Source organism: Callithrix jacchus, chromosome 2 (assembly GCF_049354715.1).
Source record: "Callithrix jacchus isolate 240 chromosome 2, calJac240_pri, whole genome shotgun sequence".
In the NCBI taxonomy this organism is placed as follows: domain Eukaryota; kingdom Metazoa; phylum Chordata; class Mammalia; order Primates; family Cebidae; genus Callithrix; species Callithrix jacchus.
The window spans coordinates 194,340,164-194,357,221 of record NC_133503.1 but is presented as its reverse complement, the minus strand read 5'-3'; the positions used below and the strand labels follow the sequence as shown (position 1 = coordinate 194,357,221).

The 17,058-nt window shown below is 43.0% G+C and overlaps 1 protein-coding gene across 26 annotated transcripts in view; it reads right to left on the bottom strand.

Moving 5' to 3' along the window:
- CTNND2 (catenin delta 2) overlaps positions 1 to 17,058 on the bottom strand; it is a 967,235-nt gene that overhangs the window by 273,060 nt on the left and 677,117 nt on the right. For all 26 annotated transcript variants that reach the window (XM_035292306.3, XM_035292310.3, XM_017969987.4 and 23 more), the window contains one exon: positions 4,072 to 4,204. In XM_035292306.3, coding sequence (XP_035148197.2) covers positions 4,072 to 4,204 — 133 coding nt within the window. The remainder of the gene's footprint in view (positions 1 to 4,071; positions 4,205 to 17,058) is intronic.

Genomic DNA, 17,058 nt, shown 5'->3' with positions numbered 1-17,058 from the left:
CCCACCCAAATCTCATCTTGAATTGTAATAATCCCCAGATGTCAAGGGTGGGACCATGGAGGTAATTGGAACATGGAGGTGGTTTCCCCCATGCTGTTCTGAAGAGAGTGAGTTCTCATGAGATCTGATGGTTTTTTAAGTGTCTGTCATTTCCCCATGCTGTACTCATTCTCTCTTCTGCCACCCTGTGAAGAGGCACCTTCTGCTATGATTATACATTTCCCGAGGCTTCCCTAGCCATGTAGTACCGTGAGTCCAATAAACCTCTCTTCGTCATAAATGACTCAGTCTTGGGTATTTCTTCATAGCAGAATGAGAATGGACTAATACCGAGGGGAATGAGAAGATGGTCTTAAATCCAAGTTCACTAGAGCAGTAGGAAAAGTTAGGGATGAGGATTTTATCTGCTGACTTATGGAAGCAAATTCTCAACATTATGCATAGAAGATCTGGTATCATTTTGAAAAAAAAACTGATGTTCTTGGCTTTATTATATAAAAACTGTACAAAGCACAGGAATAAAGAACAAGAACGGCATGATTTATGACCCTCTGCATATAGAAAATGTAGACCCGCCTTTCATTCAATGGCCTACCCGTTGTGTGAATAAAGTCAATACCAATAATGAAATGTAGACTGAAGGGCTAAATCAGTTCAATAACATGCAATAGAAAAACTAGAGGACTGAGTAAATTTGGAAAGGCTAGTGCCTGCATGATTAGTATTTGGACAACAGGTAATTACAAAATCAATGTCTGTGTATGAAAACACAACAGGCAGCCATCTATCACAAAGGGAGAACCAATTACTAATAGTTTGGTCTTGGAGTTAGGATGAGAGAACAAAATATATCTATGTAGAATCCTTATTAGAGTGTGTGTGTGTGTGTGTGTGTGTGTGTGCACATGTACACTGAATGGAAGGAAGGAAGGGAAACTCCGGAAGCTCACTCTGTGTTTTATTTAAGCCTTTTGCACTTCCCTTGTTCCTTTGGCTAACACTTGCTAACTAATTTCAATCTCATTTTGCCAACTCGGGATCAGGGTATGCACTCTGTCACACACCACCCTTCCCTTCCTTCTCATCCCAGCCTCCCAGGCCTCCTAGGAACACTGTTATGGGCCCTGACAGTGTTTGCAGCCTTTAGGAGGTAGTAGACAGGGCTGCCATCGATAACGTGAACAGCTGCTAGGAGTTCCAGGAGCTGGGGGCCACCCCAAACAGTGAGAAGTGACACAGGCAAACTTGAGGGCACCCATAGCAAAATACCAAAAATAAACAGAAGCACACATATGTACACACAAAGGACACACACATACACACAGAGACACAGGCACATGCACATAGACACAGACACATGTACGCAAAGAGACACATGTATACGTATACACAGTGACACACAGAAATAAACATAAAATAAAACAGTAACTTTAGTGCCTTAACTGTTCCTGGCCAAAAAGAAGGTGGATGAACGCACATTTCAACACTAAGCAGTTTGCATACTTTAAGTCATGTAATTCTTTTTTTTTTTTTTTTGAGATGGAGTTTCGCTCTTGTTACCCAGGCTGGAGTGCAATGGCGCGATCTCGGCTCACCGCAACCTCCGCCTCCTGGGTTCAGGCAATTCTCCTGCCTCAGCCTCCTGAGTAGCTGGGATTACAGGCACGTGCCACCATGCCCAGCTAATTTTTTTTGTATTTTTAGTAGAGATGGGGTTTCATCTTGTTGACCAGGATGGTCTCGATTTCTTGACCTCGTGATCCACCCACCTCGGCCTCCCAAAGTGCTGGGATAAGTCATGTAATTCTTACAAAGACTATACAGAGAAGGTATCAGCATCTTCATTTTAAACATTAGAAGAGGCCCCAGAGGATAATCAGGTAGTTCAAGGTGTCTGAGCTAATAAGCAGGGAAGCCAGTCTGGGAAGTTCATCCATCTGCCATGACCCATGTGCTGGCTGCCCCTTCATTGCAAGGCCTGTGTTCACCACAATGTGCTAGGGGTCATTCTGATGTAGCCGCTGACAAGTCTACAGCTGCTATCACTACAGCTTCTGTCAGGTGGCATCGCCACTGAGAGGCCCCAAGGCCAGCCCATGGATCACATTTACAGAGGCAGACCATGAGCTAAGACTTCCCTGGGCCATGAAGCCTGCACTACCTGGCCGGGTGACTCCTTGTTATAGGGTCTGACTCCATCTCTTGATGTTTGGCTTGATAGCTTTGAAGCCTTACCCTTCCCTCCTCTGCCCCACATCTGAGCAAGCTGATAAATCTCAGATCTTATTTTTTGGTACCCACAGGAGTTTCAAACCATACAAGGCCCAATCTGCATGTGAGAACCCACTCCTACAACCATAATAGCTCCATGGCAGTTTCCTTTCCAAAAGCTTTCAGAAGCCAGTTTGGGACCTGCCTGGGAGCCACCGTGCTTGACCTAGAAGGCCTCACTGTGTGAGTGACACCTTTTCAGGCTCTCTTGGTGTGTAAGTGATGCCAGCAACCTCGGCATCAGAACAACCAAATTTTGGGTGGGAGTCCATCCCACTTCGGTGGGGTACCACAACATTCTTGAATCATTCATTCTAACAATGAAATGAAATACTTTCATGACCTTTAGAAAAACCCTCAAAGTTATAGCCTCCAAAAAAGAAAAAGTTATGGTCTTCAAAAAAAGATAACATATGATGATGGTATGTGACCCCTGGTCAGGAATCTGTCCTCCATGTTTCATAGCCATATTTTTCCCTATTACAAAAAGAGAATGACTCGGTTAACATCTGTTTGGGACAGGAGGTCACATAACTTTAATGAGTTTTTAGGTCTTTTAACCAGTTGGCATTTTTTCACATTTAAAATTTTTCATAGATGGACAATATTTTTCTATAACTAAACTTTGGCACTGCTGACATTTGGGGCTGGGTGATTCTCTTTGAGGGGCTGCCCTGTACTTTCTGGGATGTTTTGCAGCATCCTCAATTTCTACTAGTGATACCCACAGCCACCTCCAGCTGTGGCAACCAAAGATGTTTCCAGATGTCAAATGTACCTTGGGACAAAAATCACACCTGGTTGAGAACCACTGCTCTGTATTCATTCCACAAAGAATCAGGACTTTCCTGATGAGAATGAGCATGAACCATGTTCTTTGCAGGCCCAGGGGAAGAGAGGTAGAAAAAAACAGAAAGCCATGAAGCTATGTATATCCCAACGCAAGCAAGCAAAATCTATAATAAATTGCAATTACATCTTCAAATCTCTCTTTCCAATCTTAAACTGATTTAGCCTCATCCCTAAAATTGCTTACTTGCCATGAAGATGACTCATTATAGTTCATAAATCTTTTTTTAAAAAATTGATAACTCAGTTCCTTACATGCAAATGCTTGGTCCTTGTCTAAAAAAATCAGATTTTGCTGCAGCGACCACTGTGATTTTCCAAAAATACCACACAGCACAACATATGCATTTTATGTATTCCAAAAACACAGAGCATGTGAACAGTTGTTTAAGTGTTGGACATGGACCATAGTCTCCTTAATGGAACACATATCCACATTTAATCCACTACTCCTTTGTAAATAGTGCCAAACACTTGGTTGTAATGCAAAGCCAATTTAGTGCCTACAGTCCTCGTCGTATCAATGAGTTCTGCAGGAAGGACAGGTCATAGCTTATACTGACTGCAATAATTATACTGTGATTGGAGGAGAGAACAAATTATTCCTAGTATATCTTTAGGATTTAGGGGCAGAAAAAACTCCCAAAGACAGAATCCGGAAGAAAAAGACAAATCATATTCCAAGTATGGCACCTGACAATCCAGCCTCTGTTGATAAGTAGCATACACCATTGGTGCTCTGTTCTTGGTATTCAAATACTACAAAAGGAAGAATGCATAAACAGGCATGCTAATTAATTAGATGAAACATGCTATGTTTTAGTCATACAGATAGATCTAAATTGTAAAAGCGTAACTTCAGTTCTCCTAATTCATTTCCCCGTCAACATTAAAAAGATCTACGTGCTTATGATCTGGCGCCATTCATTTCGGAATCCAAGGAGCACTTGCCTCGGCTTTAATTTTGTTGTCTCCAAAGCAGAGGTGCTGCAAGTAGGCTGCCGCATTGGACTGGACGGAGGGAAACTGGTGTTGCAACATCTGAATCACTTCCGGCAGTTCCGGGTCTCTCCATCCAAATTCTCTGAACAAAAGAAGGTGGGAGAACATGAGAGAGAAATCCTACCACACTGTTAACATACGGTTAGCTCCTGTATGAAATTTCTTAAGAGTTTATAAGAAAACATTTCACAAATGACTGTTCTGGTTTTCTTACACGCAGATCCACTTAAGAGGATTTGGAAGCGATTTCCTTGAGAAAATAGTTTTCAAGTGCATACCTGTGTATAGTACACAGATTGATTATGTAGATTACACATACAGATCAATCTATCAGCTGAAGTTACATGTTAATAAAGATTATGAAAAAATAACCTAATATAGCATATGATTTTAATATATACATTTTCATTTGGGCTTAAGTGAATTATTCCTTTATTTATGTATAACTTTTTTTCTAGAGACAGGGTCTTACTGTGTCACCCAGGCTGCAGTGCAGTGGTGTAATTATAGCTCACTGCAGCCTCAAACTCCTGGGCTCAAGTGATCCTCCCACTTCAGCCTCCCAAATAGCTGGGATTACAGGCGTATGTCACCACGACCATCTTAAATGGATCATATATAGAGGTCATATCCATTCTAGTACATTGTTTCAACAGTCTGATTCAGGTACAGCATTTAGCTAAATTATCAGACAAGAGAAAACAGAATTGGGTGAGTCCAATGCAAAACGTTTTGATAGCAGACAACATTGATACTACTATTTTTATTACTGTTCTTATTTTCATAATCTCTTCCTTAAAAATAGACAGATGCCCTACATGATTCTCTGGGAATAAAAGTATCATAACATAATGACTTTATAAAAGGAAATTATTCATTTAAAAAGTTAGGCTTATTTGCAAGATGTTAATACATTTCATGCACTGCACATGTTTTTTTTTCCTGTCTCCTCCTTTTCACATCTGAGCTACTCTAAGAAGCTGGTTGTCATCTTAAGCAATATGCTCTAAAATATTTAAGTCCATTTTAAAACATTATCTTGACTGTACTGTCATACAAAGAAACGTTATTTCGTTAAATCTCTGCTCAGCTGGTTAGACATGCTGCTAACAGGACCAAGTGTATGAATTCTATCCCTGCAGCTGGGAACCAATTTTTAACGGAGAAATAAAATAGCAACTGCAAGACCACAGGTAAAAACTTGACCCCACAAGCCACCAAAAGGCACTATTCATCCAAAGGACAGGCAGGAAGAGGAATGAGCCAGTTTTGCAGCCACCTCTATCCCTCATGAAACAACTCAAAAGCATACATCCTGTTGATGCCAGGTCGATGCTGTCATCTGGGAAGAGGAGACATGAGAAATGGGACAGAGAAGGAACAGACACAGGTTAAAAGTGTCCTTAGAGATTCTAACCTCTTCTCTTTATCTTTCCTTTATCACAGCTGGTAGAGGTTGTCAAGCAAACCTTGAAACATGTTGGTGTTTCCTTTATAGCAAGTGAATACAATATGAAATAGAATACCTCTTGAAGTGGCTTAGTTTTTATTGGAAGGATAAGGCACTCTATTTAATGTACATTGAGCATTTTATTAATTTACATACAATCAGGCAGCTCTCTCTATATAAATATATATGCATACTGAGAAAGACATACAGTATAATAATATATTTGCGAGGAAACCTACTTAAGTGATTGCTGATAAGGAACGAACTATTCAATCCTTCTTGGCTAAGTAATCACAGTAGCAAACAATCATAGAATTAAAATGGAAAGCCTATTTTGCTTTTAAAGTTAATTTCCTTTTGTTTCATTATTCTAAACCATGTCTGCAAAGCTAAGATAGCACAGTCCTCTTAATAAGAGTAGCCTTATAGAATTATATTCTTTAGGCAAATTGAACCAAAATCTACTAAATACCTGCAAATTAAAATTAGAAGTGTAGCGATACTGGATGGCTAAGATGAATTCAGGTAAGCCTATGCTTTCAGAAAGCAATTAGTAAAGAATTCAATTCCATTTTTCTCTTAACTAGTCAGTAATCGCTCCATTAGGTGATGGCTTACAAGGCATATGCCAGATTCACCATTTGAACAAGAACTCTAGGAACAGACTTGAGGCTCCTGGCACACATGCATGCCCCTGTGCACATGCTCTTGCACAAACACTGCCCAAACAGACAGGAAGGATGAACATTCCAGAGTCATGAGTGCAGAAGGGATCCACGTTCCTCACACTAGGTCAAAGGAAAGGCTGTTGCCAGCTCTGCCCTGACCCCAACCCCCAAAGCTCTGGAATCCCAAGCATCCCTTCCATTCCCACTTCTGCTCTCTCAGACTTCATACCTCACCTTCACTCTGCTGACCTGCAAACTTCCTCCCACCTCCCAATTACCACTCTTCGCACTTGGGGCATTTAAACACGCAGACATGCACATGTGATTGTGCCAATTTAGCTCCAGAGCCACTCCTCAGTGGCTCCCAGTGTCCTTGAGAGTCTAAGATACTCCCATGACCTTGAAGGCCTTGCTGGGCTTGCCCACTCCTGCCTCGCAGGCTCCTGCCTGGCCCTTGCCTGGCCCTGTTCTTGTCCTCCTGTCACTTGCCCTGCCTGGCCCAGTGGCTTCTCACTCAATCTCAGGGCCTTAGGCTCTTTATGACTTCCTTGGGGAATCCCTCCCCAGTTGGTATCCATGCAGTGCCCAGTGAAGGATGACACAGTCATGCTGTGGACATGAGGTGACCATCTCTTGCTTCACTCTGCTAGGCTCTGAGGCCAGGGCCGCGACTCTCTTGGTCATCTTTGTCAGCTGGCTCCTACAGGTCTCCCTGACACCAAATGGAGTCCACATAAATGTGTTTTGAAAGAATGAAGGTGCCAAGGAGTGAAGAAAAGGCTTGGACTGAGACAGTTTCCACAATTCTACCGGTGACTGTCAGAAGAGCAAGAGTCATTTCTAGAGTAACCACCCAACACACACACACACACACACACACAGCACACACCCCCAACACACACACACACACACACAGCACAGCACACACACCCCCAACACACACACAGCACAGCACACACACACCCAACACACACACATACAACACAGACCCAGTACACATACACACACCAAATTCACACACACTCCTAACATGTACATCCCCAACACACACCCCTAACACACATACCCAACACATACCCCCAACACACACACACCCAACACACACACAGCACACACACCGCCAACACACACACACACATAGCACACACACCCCCAACACACACACACAGCACACACACCCCTACACACACACATACAACACACACCCAGTACATATACACACACCAAATTCACACACACTCCTAACACGCACATCCCCAACACACACCCCTAACACACATACCCAACACATACCCCCAACACACATACACCCAACACACACACAGCACAGCATACACACCCCCAACAAACACACACACAGCACAGCACATGCACCCCCAACACACACACACAGCGCAGCACACACACCCCCAACACACACACACAGCGCAGCACACACACCCCCAACACACACACACCCAGTACACATACACATACCAAAAATACACACACTCCTTACACACACATACACAACACATACCCCCAACATACACACCCAACACACACATACACACAACACACCCAGTACATACACACACCCAACACATACACATCTGACACACACACCCAACACACACTTATCCAACATACACACCCAACATACACACTCCCAACACATGCACACACACAAAATACACACACCCAACACACAGATACACACATACCCAAAACGCTCATACACACCCAACATACACTCAACACCAAACACACACAGACACACAAGAGGAGACATTCTCCATGCTGCTAACCTGAGCAGCCTTCTCTGTGTATCTGTTACATCTCACAATTCCATGGCTTAGACGCTCCAGTGGCTTCCCACTCTGCTTAGACAACAATCTATGAGGGTGATGTTAGGGTGCAACATTTATGGGGCAACTCTGGGGCACAGTGGAGGCGGATGAAGGAGAAAAAGCCCAGATCACAAAGCCAGACACAATTGGAAGGTGAATGTAAGTTAGTGTTCAAATCCCCAGGCCTTAAACCAGCTTCCAGAAATCGTGTTGGAGTTGATTGTGTCTCCAGGCAGTTGACTTCTGGTTTATTCTAATTGGTGGTCCCTTGGGACTCAGTCACTGCAGCATTGCCCTCTAAGAAAAGACTAATCTTTTCAAGTGTTCTCCTCAATTTCACAAAATAGATGCTAAAAGAGCACCCTCCAGCAGAGTGTGGGGGAATGATTTATCTCCAAGGCTCTTCTTCTATAACAGTTTTGTCTCACTTAGATGAGATTCAGTTTGGTTTTCGTTTTGCTGATGATGGAGATATACCCCGGAGAAATAGCGGCAGGCCTGGGGAAAACAGGCTGTTCCAATCATTTCGGCCAGAATGCAGTGTCTAGTATGGTTTCTTCACATAAGGTCTTAATCCTTAAGGACAAAGAAAATCTTTCAAGACAAAAAAGTTCTGGAACAAACAAATACCAGAGGAGGGAACTGCACCTGCAAAGGTGTGGCGTCACAGGAGGGGTTATTTGGGAAAAGTGAGCCACTGTGAGGCATGGCTATGAATGGGATGAGAGCCTCCAGCGGGGAGGGCTGCTTGGCAACAGCGGGAGTTGAAGCAGGGGCTGGAAAGCAAGTTTGAGATGAGATCATGAAAGACCTTTCATTCAAATACAAAAAAATCTGGACCTGGTCTGTGGATAGTATTGTGAAAAAGAAAGGGAATAAGGTTTGTTCAGAATTACACAACAGTCAAAATAATCATCTCCAGTCACAATGTGAGCACACACTGAAAGGCAGTGGCTAAGGTTCTCTGGTCACACTCATTAATTATCTAAACCTTAACAAACATTGTGTGGCTTATTTTCATTTTACAGAAGAGGCAACTTAAGGTGTTACTGAACTGAAGAGATGGAGCTGGAGTAAAATGCTAGTTGTCGCCTCTTGAATCCATAAATATAGCTATAAAACTACATTGCCTGCTGTAATCATTCTCCTGAAATAATGCCTAAAACAGTAATTTTTTAAAAGACAATGTCTAAGGAAGTAATAATGTCTGAAACAGTGTCCCTCTGAGGACATTTGGCAATGCCTGAAGACAGTTTTGGTTGTCACCCCCTGGAAGGCGCTGTTGGCATCCAGTGAACAGAGGCCAGGGAAGCAGCCGACCTTCTGCAGTACACAGGACAGCCCCCACAACAAAGAATTATTGGTCCCCAAATGCCACCAGAGCCTGAGTTGAGAAGCTCTGGTCTCAACATGTACTGTGTTTGTTCAGTTTTATTGAGCAAGCATGTTGTAAATCTTTCCCTCCTTGTCTGTTGTACTCGAATTAGGATTTGGCATCAGAATAACTGTCAAGGAGTTCAGAATGTGAACATCTGGCTCTCTTCCTTTTTTTTTTTGAGACAGAGTTTCGCTCTTATTACGCAGGCTGGAGTGCAATGGCGCGATCTTGGCTCACCTCAACCTCCGCCTCCTGGGTTTAGGCAATTCTCCTGCCTCAGCTTCCTGAGTAGCTGGGATTACAGGCATGCGCCACCATGCCCAGCTAATTTTCTTTTTTTGTAGTTTTAGTAGAGATGGGGTTTCACCATGTTGACCAGGATGGTCTCGATCTCTTGACCTCGTGATCCACCCGCCTTGGCCTCCCAAAGTGCTGGGATTACAGGCGTGAGCCACCACGCCCGGCCTCTTCCTTTTATCCCATCAGTACAGGACAGTCCTTTAGACCTTGCTGGCCTTGGTTTCCACGGATCAAAATACAAAGAATAATACCACCTATTTTACAGCATTTCTCTTAAAACGCCAACATAAAATAATATATATGAAAGTGCTTGATAAAGAACTAAGAGCTAGATATTTTCTAGTAATTTTTACTGTAAGACGTACAAAGGATTATTTCTCCTTAAAATCTATGTAATACCACTTAAGGTTTTATAACCTTATAACCTTTCACTGGTATGTATTCATTTAGACATCATACTTATTTGAAGAACTCTAAGTGTAAAGGGAGACCCTGCTTTAGCTGGTGGTAAAATTTGCCCTTTCAAAACAGTTTCCTTTCTTCCTAACCCCTCTTCGGAGACCGTGTGCTAGAGTGGGCAATGTTCTTTGGATGCAACCAGACCTGGATCGAATCCTGCTCCACTGTTAACTGTCTCTGCAGCCTTGGCTTGGGTCTGAGCCTTGCTGTCTGGCAGGGAGGTGCTCACTGTGTAAATGAACACTGGGTCCATCTGTCCCACTGAGATAATAATTCCTACCTGAGAGTCTTATTGGGATGATTAGAAATACTATATGTGAGCCTCTTAGAGCAGCGGCTGGCACCTAGCACGGGCCCTCTAGAAATGTCAGGTGTTGTAAAGAACTGAGAAGAGGAGAAATAAGAACCCTCTACAATCTCCCACAGAAGCCAAACTCTCATTTGTGACTGGGCTTCACTTTAGAAATGTTAATGGAACTGGAGATATGCAAATGTAACCTTTTCTCCATTAAAACTTGTCACACAGGCCCACAATATTGTGACTAAATCCTCACTCTTACATGGACTGGTTGTTAAAACCACAGTGCTCAGCACAGAGCTAAACAGCAATGGTTTGCTACCGTGTTCAACAGTTCACGACGACGTTCATGACCATGTTCTGCTGGTACTGAAATCAAAAGTTGATGCATCGTCACAATATCTGATCAAGCCTCCCCAGTGCCCAGTGACAAGGGTCCCAGGACAACCAGCATCCTCGCAATTCCAAAATATTTTCAGCAAAGCTTTGCGGTGGCAATTGTGGCTCACTTTGATTGCTACCAAACTATTTCCATTGAGGGCAGGGTTGTGTGGATTAAAACGTATGATAATTTTAATCCTTTAGAAACTCTGAACTCAAAAAGTTTTAAGGTCTGTACTAATTTTGGCTTCCATATTTTGAGTCATGAGGAAGTAGAGGATTTTGTTTTTCATTTGGCCTTGATGATATAGTTGGAAGTGTGCAGGGTTTCTTATCTAACTTATAAGAAAGTTAGATAGATTCTTTCAAGAACTAAACAGAGATATTCACATTCTTGTTGACTAAAGAGAATTTACCCAACAATAAACATATAAAGGTTTTATATCTTAATCTTCATTCCTGGATAGTTTTTAACTAAAAACAAAAAGCTGCCCTATACAATTGTTAGTTTTTATTTTTGAGGCAGTCTCACTCTGTTGCCCAGGCTGGAATGCAGTGACGCAATCTCAGCTCACTGCCGCCTCCGCCTCCCGGGTTCAAGTGATTCTCCTGCCTTAACCGCCCAAGTAGCTGGGATTACAGGTGCTCGCCAACACACCTGGCTAATTTTTGTATTTTCAGTAGAGAGGGGGTTTCACCATATTGGCCAGGTTGGTCTTGAACTCCTTATCTCAAATGATCCACCCATCTCGGCCTCCCAAAGTGCTGACTGCAGGCATGAGCCACAGTGCCTGGCCTGCCCTATACAATTCATCACATTTTTTTCAAAACACCAACTTGGCTTTTATATAAACAGTAGTATGAAAATTATGACTAGTGCTGGAAATCAAGCTCAATGGTTATACCATTTTTAAGGAAGAAATGGCTTTATCCAAGATTTATATGCAAGAAAAATTAATTCCCCAAACTGTATCATAAACATGAATCCTCTCAACCATGATTTCTGGTCCTGGTCTCATGATGGAGCAGCCACAGATCTCTCTGGAGATGTGCTCAAGCTTCCCCTGTGAAAAGGGGAACTAGAAGGTGCTCTGGGACCACCCAACCAGCAGCTCCTCCCTCCAAACAGATAATTCTCTTCTCATATGAAATTTCTCATGTTAATTTTACCTACATTTTCACAAAACATTGAGGCAACTCAGACAAACCACAAATGAGATAAGATAATAAAACAGAAATTAAAAAAAAAAAACAAAAGAGAGAATTCCAAGGTTATAAACACAGGGTCACCTTTCGTGTCTGAGATGCTTCAGATTTGATTATTTCCTTACAGGTAGCCCTGACCACAGGAGAGGAGTGAACAGAGGAGAGAAGGGGCTATTCCTGTTTGTTCAGTGAAGGGACAGAGTCCCCGCTGGGAAATTAGCGGGTAGGGATCTGAGGCCTTTTCTACCTGCCCCTATATTTGTGATAGGACACTGGGGGAGGCTGAATAGTGGCCCCCAACGTTATCCAGGTCCTAGTCCCTAGAACCTGCTAATGCTGCCTTCTATGGCCAAATGGACTTTGCAGATGTGAGTCAGTATCCTGAAATGGAAAATTATCCTCGGTTATCCAGTGGTCCCTAAATGCCATCATAAGTGTTGTCAGAAGGAGGCAGAGGGAGGCTGGACGCAGAAGAGGGCAATGTAACACCGGTGCATGAGGCCATGCTGCTGTGTTGGGCATGGAAGAAGGGGCCACGAGCCAAGGGGTGCAAGGAATGCAGCTCTACAAGCTGGAAAAGGGCAGGACAGTTTCCCCTAGAACCTCTAAAGGGAGCCTGGCTGTACAGACGCCTTGACTGCGACACAATGAACTTGGTGTTGAACTTCTGGCCTCCAGAATGATATGAGAATAAATGTGTGTTGTTTTAAGCTACCAGTTTTGTGTTAATCTGTATTAGCAGCAGCAGGAATCTAATACAGAAGCCCATCTGACCCCAGGACATGGCCCTTTTAAGCCTGTAAAGAGACCATCCCACCAAGGCAAGAAGGTGAGAGAGGCCAAGAAGTACCACCTCTGATTCCAATTCCAAGAGCTGGAAATGCAACTTCTCCGAGCTTCAGCTTATTTCAGTAGGGCCCAGTAGCTTTCACCTTTTGCCATATTCCTGTAGGCTGCCTGCCTGCCTGCTTTGTCTAAGGATTTCATCAGGAACCCTCTCACTCCTCCAGCCAATATGGAATGGCCACCATGTGTCTGTCCAGTGGAATACACTATTGAACGGAGTAAAGGTTCCTATTCTTGGGAGCTGACTTTCGATTGGTCACTGGTCATTAAAATTATTAAAAGAGCCGAGTGCATTATTTGTCAGATAGTGATACATATGTAGGGGGTTGAACAGTGTCTCCCAAAATTCATGTCCATCTGGAACCTTAGAACTTGATCTTACTTGGAAATAGGGTCTTTGCAGATGTAATTAAGGTAAGGATGGAAATGAGATCATACTGGACTGGGATGGCCCCTAAGTCAAAAGAGAGTGTCCTCATAAGAGACAGAAGACACAGACACAGAGAGAGGCAATGAGAAGATGATGGCAGAGGCTGGAGTGATGCGGCCACAAGCCCAGGGATGCCGAGGATTCTGGCACCACCAGGAGTGAGAAGGGAGCCAGGACTCTCCCTCAGCACCTCTGGAGAGACGCTATGCTGCTGACACATGCTTTTGTTCTTCAGGCCTCCTGAACGCCAGCAGAATCAATTTCTTTTGTTTTGGGCCACCCAATTGGTGGTGCCTTGTTACAGCCACCACCAGGAAACTCATACAGGTGGGATGGGAAAATAAAGCCAAGCAGAGACAGGGACATGGCAGTCTGTGTGTCTATAGGTGAGTGGTATGGGGGGTGGGGGTAGTTATTATCAATACAGAGGCAGGGGAGACTGCTCTGAGAAGGTGACACTGGAGCTGAGTGGAGGGAACATTCCAGAACAGGAAAATGAGAGTAACAAGTTCCTGAGGCAGGAGCATACCTGGCATGTCAGACAAGAGGGAAGAAGGTCAGCAGGTGAAGTAAAGTGAGTCCCAGGTCCTGCTGGGAGACCAACAGGGGGCCCTGATGTGTCCACCATCGCTGGCCTCTGGCTTCTGCTCCAAGAGATAGGACAGCCGCTAGAACGCTGGATCTGGCTCACGTTCTTAAAGGATCACTTTGATGGTGGCTGCCTGGATCCGCGCATGTTGAACTCATAAATTGCAGGCCTAACATCGTGCATTTCTTGCGTATCAATGATACCTGGATGAAGCTGAGTTCTGGAAAAGGCCCTCACTGGATGCTGGGTTGAGAACAGATTCTGAAGGGAGGGGTGGGGTGGGAGCAAAGAGCAGTAAGGGCAGCAGTAGCCCCAGCGGGGACAGAGGGTGCTGAAAAGTGCGGGTAGTCTGGGTGCCCTTTGAAGGCAGGGCCTGCGGGAATTCCTAGAGGGGTACGTGAGTGTGAGAAAAGAAAGAGGCCGTCTATGAGCCCCTCTGAGAAGCCCACTCCTCTCCTCCCACACACAGCACTGGGGACCTGAGCCCACCGCACAGCTTAGTCAGGCAAGGCTACCTTGTGGGGACTGGCATCTCGTTTCAGAATTGGGAGGGACTATTTTAACTAGCAGGTTTTCTACTGGCTGGTAAAGTGAAGAGAGAAAAACAGTAAAGTGATAAGAAAATGGGCCATCTCTGAACTGTTCTGGGTACTAAGTGCCTTTCATTAATCTCAGTCCAGCGATGGGCTGCTGCTCCGGATTCAATTTACTGGAAGTTGGGGGCGAGGAATAGTGTAAAATGAGTAGCCCCAATTTGTGCTATTACTTATATTTAATTACATGTAGCTTAAATATGAACACATTTCTGCTTCTCTATAGAATATTTAGGTCCTTTAGAAGACGTAAATACTCTCGAAGACCATTAGATTACAGTGGCTACCATCAATTATGTCATAACACCTATGCAATACCCAATCAACTCGAAAACAGTAATTTATTCATCCATTAATGCAACCAGACTTTTTCAATAACAATGTCTCCAAAATGAAAAACTAACCTCAAACATATAAGAAGTTAGTTGCTCTGGAAATTCTAACAGGTTCTGTCTGGTGATTACAGACCAAGGGAAAAAGTACAAATTCGTCTCCATAAACTTGACCTTGTAAAGCATGATGACTTTATAGGAAATGTGTATGTTCCTCACTATGTATCTATTTTAAAATTAACAGGCCATGATGTTTCTTAGAAAATCACCTTGCCCTGTGAACCTGGAGAAGAAATAAGAGGGAAGGGATTTGATGTCTAGGCTACTCGGATTAGAAGTGCAGGATTTAAGAAGATGTGAGCAGTGGTTTTTACATTGTTGATATCAGGATAAGGTCAGAATTTTGCCTCAGGATTAGATTAGAATTTGAGAAAACCACAAAGGCCTTGGTCACCCTCAAAATGTTTTATTATACATACATACATATACCACATATATGTGTGCATGTGTGCACATGTGTATGTGTGCAGACATGTGTATAATAGTGTGTAGATATTATACATGTATAATACATATTACAGTATGTATACATATACATACATATAATGTATATGTACATATATTATATATACCATGTGTTATATATATTCAAGGAAACTTGATATATGAACTTAAAATATACTGTGTATAAACCATAGGACTAGAGCACGTTTTCTTATAAATTAGGTAACCATACCATTTGACACTTGTCACTGAAAAAAATACAAATGCAGTTGATGAATGTCTTTACGAAAACTTCTTAACTTCTGATAGAAGCCACAATGATGCAGGTAGATGCACTCTAACTATGAGAACATGGTCTCTTGAGATGCCACTCTAAGCTCTGTGTTTTGGAAGTGAGAACCTGTCCCAAAGGCACCTCTCACAGTGCCTTTAAAATGTGAATCATGAACATATACTTGGGGCTGACGGTTGACCAGGGTCTAGTCTTGGTTAGAACATAATTTAACCACATCCCTATTTGATTTTTGTCTTCATTGCCTCATCTGGGTTCTTTAAAGAATGCCCACTTAATTTATCTCAGATGATATTGAGCAGACATACCTCCTCTAAAGAATTTCTTAATAGGATCTAACAAAATGTGGTCTAATTTGGTCTAACATTTGGTCACTCTGGTCTCCAAAGCTCTCAACCTCTGGTACCAAACCCTGGTTCCTGCCCTTAGATTATATGGGCAACACAGTGGGAGTAGAATTGTCTACCAGAAAAGGCCTGCTATCTAAGAAGGAAGAGGGTACTCCTTGTTCTTGTTTTACGGGTTCATTTCCTGATAGACAGGTCATGCGGCATGGCATTCAGGAACAATGAGCTTCAGAAACAAGCTGCTAGCCATGTCACTGCCATCCAACCCAGGACATCAGGGTCACACCTGCAGCTGAACCAAGTTGGGCTTATTGCTCGTAATAAGAAAGGACTCACACCACGGGGAACCATGGGACACTTTGGTAAGAGGCTGCTGAACAGACTGACAAGATTTGACTTGTGTTGGGTGTGGTGGGGAAGATTCAAAGGAGCAAGGCTTTGTTCTGGATTAGGTGCTACCAGGATGTAGGGGACATTCCATGACTGGGCATCTTGAGGAATCTTATCTAGAAGGAGAAAATCACAGAGCAGTGTCAACCTGCGATTGGCTAAGAATAAGAGTCATTCAAATCAGCCAGGCTACTGTGAGTTGTGTGGTCATCTTTGTGGTTTGAGGGGACATCGTATTTTGCATCCATATTTGCCATTCATATTCATAGTTGACACTTCGGTATAGTTTTTGAGAAATGACTTCACGGATTACATTACATTGTTTTAACCTGAAATACATTAGGAACGGAAGGAAAACTTTTGAGTGTTGTTCTTTAGCTGCTAGAATAAAACCAAAACAAAAAAACCCAAAAATCTAAAGCCATTTAATTAGGTCTACAGTTATTAGTGTCCATGTTAAAAAACAACCAAGATACACTCATCAATGTGTATTGCTTCACTTTGTCCTTAAAGAAATTCTAAAGAACATATGAATATTTGGGCATAGTCTTAATATGAGGATAAAAAGGCTACAGTATCTGAGTGTCCATTCATGATCATTTCTCATTATTAGACAGTAAAAGCAAAGCAATTCCATAGGCATT